The sequence below is a fragment of the Bidens hawaiensis genome, unplaced genomic scaffold (genome assembly GCF_021521415.1).
Source record: "Bidens hawaiensis isolate Kalapana, Puna unplaced genomic scaffold, B.hawaiensis_p1.1 tig00040278_1, whole genome shotgun sequence".
Taxonomy (NCBI): domain Eukaryota; kingdom Viridiplantae; phylum Streptophyta; class Magnoliopsida; order Asterales; family Asteraceae; genus Bidens; species Bidens hawaiensis.
The window spans coordinates 25,702-32,694 of record NW_027497121.1 but is presented as its reverse complement, the minus strand read 5'-3'; the positions used below and the strand labels follow the sequence as shown (position 1 = coordinate 32,694).

Genomic DNA, 6,993 nt, shown 5'->3' with positions numbered 1-6,993 from the left:
TTTGTGGAACCATGCAGGATCCGGTTACAAACAATACGAGTACGATACGAAACCAACCAAATTAAATATAAATTTAAATGACAATATTTAATTTTACCTCAGTTAATAATTAACCGGTTGAGACACTGAGGGATAACGAACTTCGCTAGGTGACTAAACGAGACCCGATGGTGGCGGTGCACGAAGCCAGCCAGCAGCAGCGGTGGTCAGCGGCAGTGGCGGCGGCGCGGTGGTTGGCCGGCAGTAGCGGCAGGGGCACGTCAATGGCCGGTCAACCAAAATGACATTAAAAACGACATTCATATTCCATGTAGATTAATTAAATTAATACAACAAATTATATATTAAAAATAATATTAAAAAGAAACCCTAAATAAACCCGCGTAACACACAGGCTAAAAACTAGTAAATAATAAATAAATAGAGATTTCATAAGAGTCTTAAAAGATGGTTATATTCAAACTACAATAGCTTATACCAAAACCGTAATAAAGTAACAAGCAATACAACATCCCGGCAACTCTCAACATTCAAACCTAAATCTAAATCTATTCTAAACTCTCATCCAATGAACAATGAATATTTTTAGTAAATAATATGTATATGTACACTATATCAGGTTTATGAAATCCATTATTATTTTGCTTTATTTTTTATTTCTCTCAATTAACAGCAGTGAGCGGGTGTCGCGAGTCTCTTGTCGAATTCACACCACCTTCAAGATGCTTCACATCGCCATTTGGTAGCCTTGAAGTTGACCAAAAATATTTGAGCAGCTCATCAAACGGTGGGGTCCGCAGCTCTTCAATGGAAGTGGTGGTTGGTAGATTGAATGATCTCTTTCTTGGTGTGGAACATGATGGTTCATCAACCTGAAAGTTACCATAAAGCACAATGATATTATTATTTATTTTAAAAAATGGAAGTCGTCTAGAATGTAAAAAAAAAACTTACGGTGTAGTCGTTTAGGAGGGTTTTTCCTGCATGATCTGTAATCTCCACAATCTTATCATAATGTCCACCTTTAAGTTCCCTCAGTTCTCCACAACAAGGAACGATCATGGAATCAAGATTCCGATATGCATCGTGGTCGAGTTGTAAAGAGTCTGCAAATTATTGTACGACACAAAACGAAAATTGTTAAAAAAAGCTAAAATTTCTTTTCAACAGGAGAAATATAATAATTATGCTTACAATCAATCGAGGAAAGAAGGTTATTATTTGCAACATTTGTATCTTCGAGTGTCGATGATGCTGCAACTGAATACTGGGAACGCAAATTTTGATTGGCCTCTAGTCCTCGGCTACAAAAGGTTAAAAGAAAGAATAATATGTATAAAGTGTTTAAAAAGATCATTTACAGTCGTATGTTTTTTTCATATATGCCATTGTTACCTAACTATTTCATCCACTGAAGCCACATTGTTTTTCTCTAAACTGAGTAAAGATTCTTGAGCACTATTCCATTGTTGTGACCCCATTTGCACCTTTTGCAAACTGCAAGAATGAAAAATTAATAAACAAGCTGAGAAATATTAATAAGTGTCTTAATAATGTGATGTACCAATTTTGAAGAGTCTCGTCAAGGTTTTTCTTTCCGTTTTCAACTGCAGCGGTGTCTTCTATATAATGAGTTTCAGCCTTTTTAGTGTAATCTGACCATTCGGCTCTCACAGAACACCTTGATTCTTGCATGGTTAACATTTCCTGCTGGAAACTGTTGGTTTTGCTAGCTGCGCTTTCTCTTAGACCGTTTACTGCTGTTGTGACCTGTAATTTGGTCAAAATAATGCCAAAAAAGATTATAGATAAGCTCAATGATCTTTAGATGCTAAAAAATCTAAAAAAGTATACCAGTTCTTTCTTCCTAGCATTTGAACCTGCAAGCAGTTCTGCAACTTTCTCTAGTAGTTGTCTTTCTTCATTTGCAGCACACTCCTGAACATATATAAAATGAGAAAACGAAACATTTTTCAAAAAAAAAAAAAAGAAAGGTTTTGTTAAAAGCTACACCAGCCCACCTGTCACATCACACAGGCCATATGGGCCATATGGGCCTTATTAGAGGGCGAAATAAGGTCATATGGACTTGTCAGTGGTCAAATCAGTCCTTTCTTTGTAAGTCGAAACATTATGCGGGACGTATGATTTGGCCCTCATACGACCCATATGATCATTTTTCGCCATGTCATACGGCCCATATGGCCATTTTCTCCATGTCATACAGCCTATATGGCACGCCACTGGTGCCTAAACAGTGTGTCAATGGTGTTTGTTTTAACTGAATGTCAAAAATAATCATTACCTCAAACTTTCTTTCAAGTTCAGATAACTTTTGTTCATTGACAGTCTGGCCCTCTTCGATAATTTGTGTCAATTTGGTTGCGTGCATGTCTAGGGTTACGAAAAAGTTTGCTGTGATATTAGAAATCGACCTCGAGGTTTCAACAGCTCTGCTATGTGCCTACATAGAGTTTAAAAAAAACAGATTAAATAAATTCCTATTGTTATGCCAGTTTAAAAAAAATCTAACCTCTTGTTGTTGTTGAGCGTATGTGGCCAGTTTATTTTCTTGGATATGGAGAATGTTTTGGAGATCATTAAGTAACTCCGCAGCTTCTGATGCAATGCCTTTGAAAAGCTGTGTTAAAATTGTGGATAACATCATGTCAATATATTAAAGAATAAATGAGTAGCAAGTATAAACACAGTTTAAGAGAGACTAAATCAAGATAAAAGCATACATCCCCAAGAGCAGAAGAATTTTGGGAAACTTGAGAATTAAGACAACCAAGTGTTGACTGTGAATTTCCATCAAGTTCATTTGCCAGATCATCCAGAGATTTGATACCAGAACCGTATAATGATTTCAACTTCTCTAGACCAATTCGGAGTTCTTCAGTAGCCTGTAGAATCACATAATTAAATATTCAATCACATAATTAAATATGTAAGTTTATTGTTTAGTAAACTTATATGGAAAATCATACCAGGCCCTTGGTTGATACAAAAGATTTCATATCTTCCTGCATGCCCTTTAATTGTTGTTCTTGTTGTGTAACAGAAGCTGCCACACTTTTATGCAAGATGTCGAGCTGGTTAGTTAACTGAGACTGAAACTGTTGGACAAGAATTCTGTTTCCATCTTCTATTTTATCCTTATGTTCTGAAACAACAAACATGTTACAGAAAATAGGATTATTTTTGGCCAAATTGATAATTATATTTATTTTATTTTGGGTATTGCATACCAATCTTGGTGAACAGTTTAGACACGTCTGATGAAGCATTCTCCAGCTCAGCTCGAAGGTCAAATGCCCGCTCAACAAGAGCTTTTTCTGATGAACATTAGAAAAAAGTTTAAATTCTGTTCAGATGCATGTCTATTCAGAAACCTCTGATGTATAGTGAGATTTTGGAAAATGCTTACCAGATTTGAGAAGATTTAAGATAAGGAATTCTTTTTCTTTGATTGTTATATTTGCTTGTCTATGCTTTTCCTCAAGATCCAACAATGAGTTTTCAGTTTCTTGGAGCTTTATCTAAGGGTGTAATAAAATATAAAGTATTAGATAACTGCCATTGACAGAGACGCTCAAATAATATCATACCTCTGTCTTCTCAAGCTTCCCGGTTAAATTTGCATTCACCAGCTGCTGAGAATTATAAAGTTCCTGAAGCGCCATAAATTGCTGTTTACAGTAGTAGATTACAATTAACAGTCATGTTTTATCAAATAAAATGGAAAATAGGAAATGACAGAATTAGCCTTGATCCCACCTTGCTCCTTGACTCAGCATCAAGTTCCATCCGCTCTATTTTCTCAGCCATTGCCTAGAGAAAGTAATTAGATATTAATAAATAATAATAACAATAACAATAATAATAGTACAAGAACTTCAATATTACAAATTGACAGGATGTACCTTCTTCTCCTCTTCTTCCTGTAGATATCTGTCTTTTGGTATGTAGATTCCATTCTTCTCTCTAGTAGCATAGACCTCTGGTCAACTCAAAAATCAAGCCACGTAAAGAGTGTAAAATATAAATTAACCTAATGAGAGTAGAAAAGGATGGGTGGAGGACTCCAACCTTGCTTGAGCCGTTCAATTTCAGAGTACAGATCTTTCATCATTGCAGATTTCATCATTTTCTGATTAATCTGAAATAAGAATTACAAAAAAGATCAAAACTTTGCTTAAAAGTATACAAGGTTTTCTACTAATTAAACAATCAATCTCTACACCACTAACCTCTGGTTTGTTCTTAATATTTTTTGCTCGGTGTGCATAGTCTAAAGTACTGAGTGTTTCCTCCAAAGAATGAATTGAGGGAGAGATAGTGGCAATTATGCATGTCTTTGTTTTCCCTCCCAAAGAATCTCTCAACAACCTTGTTAGTTTACTATCCCTGTCATTAAAAACAAATTTTAAAATAGTGTCCCTGTCAACTGTTGGTATGTTATATCCAACAAAGTAATACCTGTAGGGTATATGCCCTGAGTGCTCAACTAATGTATTTATGACTCTGCCAAGTGTAAGCAAGCTCTTGTTTATCTCACCAGCTTCCCTTGCTCTGCCCTGCATCAAAAGAGTATTACAATGTGATCCATTTATCTGTAATTAAAATTATTATTACAACAAAGAACAAATTTCTGAAATTCGTGTTTACCTCTCTAGCACCAGACCTAGAAATATTCTCTGAACCGGCGAGATCAACAAGATTAAGCTTGCCACATCTGATAACCTCTTCACCTTCTGGGGTTCGTTCCTTAATGTGAATTGTGATAGAAAAGATTGAGTGAGAACGACTGCTTTGTTTATTCAAAAGGGTTTCTGCAGTACGTCTTTTAGCAGAACCTTTTTCCAAGATTTTATAAATTTCATCTGCAGTGAACACCATCTCTTCTTCCAGACCTCTCACAAAAACACAGCCCTTTCCATCCTCCATAAGTGCTATGGGTTTCTTTGATTTATCGTCAGGAAACTTTGAAGTTTCTTCAGGAGCTAAAAGATCAGTTATCTCCTCGTTGTACAACTCTAAGAATGTGACTTTCATATTGTACTCTGCCTTTTGAGCTTCTAATATATCAAATATTTGTCGTACGGCTCTCGGAATGACACCTGCGTCACTTGGGAATTCCCCATTCTAGATGGAATATAAAGTTGTTTGGTTCAGTAAAAGACAAAGAAAAGAAAGTTGGTTGATTTTCTAATCTCATTTGGAACATAAAAATACCTTTTTTCTCCCGCCTCCCTCCATTGTATATGTTTTCCCGGTTCCTGTTTGGCCATAAGCAAATATAGTGCAATTGTATCCTTCAAGAACTTCAAAAACTATGGGAGACACAGCTGCATGATACAAGTCCCTTTGTTGTGAGTTTGGACCAAAGACCTATAGAGATTAAGAATTTCCACATTAGCTCTTCGAAACATTAGACATTATCATGCAATGTTATGAATATATGGTCCAGTGGTTGTTGCATCTTCAAAAAATTGATTCCCGGTTAACAATGCACCTATTAGGTACATTGTAAATCAGGCATTAACGGTTAACCATTGACAGCAAAAAATGTTTACATTGACACTTAACCAGTGACCACATTCGTATCATATGGATTGACAGAACACTTCACTGCATATTTCTTGTTTTTCTTACATGAAAACTAGGTTACAAACTACAAAAGAAAATTATGGTATAAGATGATCTGACCATCTCCAAATTTACAACTTCTATGGTAAACATATTAAACTAGCAAAGAGAATAAGCATAAATGAGATGAGAAAATAGAAAATTACCTTGTCGAACACAAACGATCTATCAATCTGCTTATTGGCTATATTCTGAATCGCACAAACTTCTCTCCTGTTCTCAGTACACGTGATGACCACCGGCGTGTGCGCTTTCATCTCATCATCATTCAACGGTCTACGTGTAACCAAACACACCAATCATTTAACTCTCGCAAAAACAAACAAAATCAAATCTCAAACACGCTTTCGCTTAAACCGCACAAACCTGCATCTCACAATAACTTGAACATTCACTCCTTTCTCTTTATCATGTTTACCAGTCATACTTCCTTCGGCAGGCCTGATATCTCTCATCGCCTTGTCAACCGACCTCGGAGTGTTTGACGGTGAGCTTTGAACCACATTTCCCCCTCTTCTCTCCATACCTAATAATCTACTCACTCAAACCATGAATTGTGATTCAATCGATAACAACAATAATAATAATAATAATCAGAGAGATCCGGTTTCGCTATCGGTATTTACCTAAAAGCAATGTATATTATTATAATAAATAAAGTAATAAGCTTAAAATCAATCAATAATAATATTATACCTCTAATCACCGGCGAGTTTACGGTTGAAGTCGCTGAGTCAACTCAACTGGATTCAAATCTGAAAACATTTGGTAGGATTGAAGCGCATTGACTTCGGATCGAAAGAATAGAATTGAATAAATAAATGAAGGTGAAAATAATAATAATAATAATAATAATAACAATAAGGAAGGCGTGAAACCTGGAATAGCCGGCCGTTGACTGGACCAAATGTTGCCGACCGAGAGAGTAAAATGAGCGTGGAGAAGTGATTTGTTGAATAAAATGTTGATGCTTTAACACACAGAGTGAGGAGTGAGAGAGAGGTGTTCAAAAGATAATAATGCCGTTAATGGAGCGTTTCAAGTTTTAGGCTCCAGCCGTCAAACTTGACGGAGAGCGTTAGATTAGCATGATAAAATAAAATATTGCCTTTAAAATCTAACTTGCGTTCCATAAAGAAATATTTTTGTAGAATTTGTTTTGTGCTTTGTCTTTTTTAATCTTTATTATTATATGATGAAGAATATATTTAATGGGTTTTTTTTTCTGAAAGTTATGTTTTTTGGGAGATGTTTATATTTTATGGCTTTAAAAATTTAAAGGTACGTCAATTAAACAGGCAGTAACGAAAATGAAAGAATCGGAATAAGTGATCATTATAA

The 6,993-nt window shown here is 35.6% G+C and overlaps 1 protein-coding gene across 1 annotated transcript; it reads right to left on the bottom strand.

Moving 5' to 3' along the window:
* Window positions 1–445: 445 nt before the first annotated feature.
* Window positions 446–6,577, bottom strand: LOC143592023 (kinesin-like protein KIN-5D). Its single transcript, XM_077072042.1, has 24 exons — window positions 6,531–6,577; window positions 6,349–6,407; window positions 6,019–6,186; window positions 5,799–5,928; window positions 5,239–5,394; window positions 4,672–5,148; window positions 4,483–4,580; window positions 4,254–4,410; window positions 4,093–4,162; window positions 3,927–4,003; window positions 3,781–3,834; window positions 3,612–3,692; window positions 3,431–3,542; window positions 3,252–3,338; window positions 2,991–3,166; window positions 2,745–2,906; window positions 2,534–2,641; window positions 2,306–2,464; window positions 1,855–1,938; window positions 1,565–1,770; window positions 1,396–1,497; window positions 1,195–1,304; window positions 955–1,106; window positions 446–872 (listed from the first exon to the last, which is right to left on the bottom strand). The coding sequence occupies exons 3-24, from the start codon at window positions 6,174–6,176 to the stop codon at window positions 663–665; spliced, it is 3,126 nt and encodes a 1,041-aa protein (XP_076928157.1). The 5' UTR covers window positions 6,177–6,186; window positions 6,349–6,407; window positions 6,531–6,577; the 3' UTR covers window positions 446–662.
* Between the last annotated feature and the right edge of the window lie 416 nt (window positions 6,578–6,993).

Coding starts and splice junctions, on each gene's coding strand:
- LOC143592023 (XM_077072042.1), bottom strand. CDS start 6,176: ATGGAGAGAAGAGGGGGAAATGTGGTTCAAAGCTCACCGTCAAACACT. Junction 4,004..4,092: donor AATTGAACGGCTCAAGCAAG/GTTGGAGTCCTC, acceptor TGAGTTGACCAG/AGGTCTATGCTACTAGAGAG. Junction 3,693..3,780: donor ATGCTGAGTCAAGGAGCAAG/GTGGGATCAAGG, acceptor TACTGTAAACAG/CAATTTATGGCGCTTCAGGA.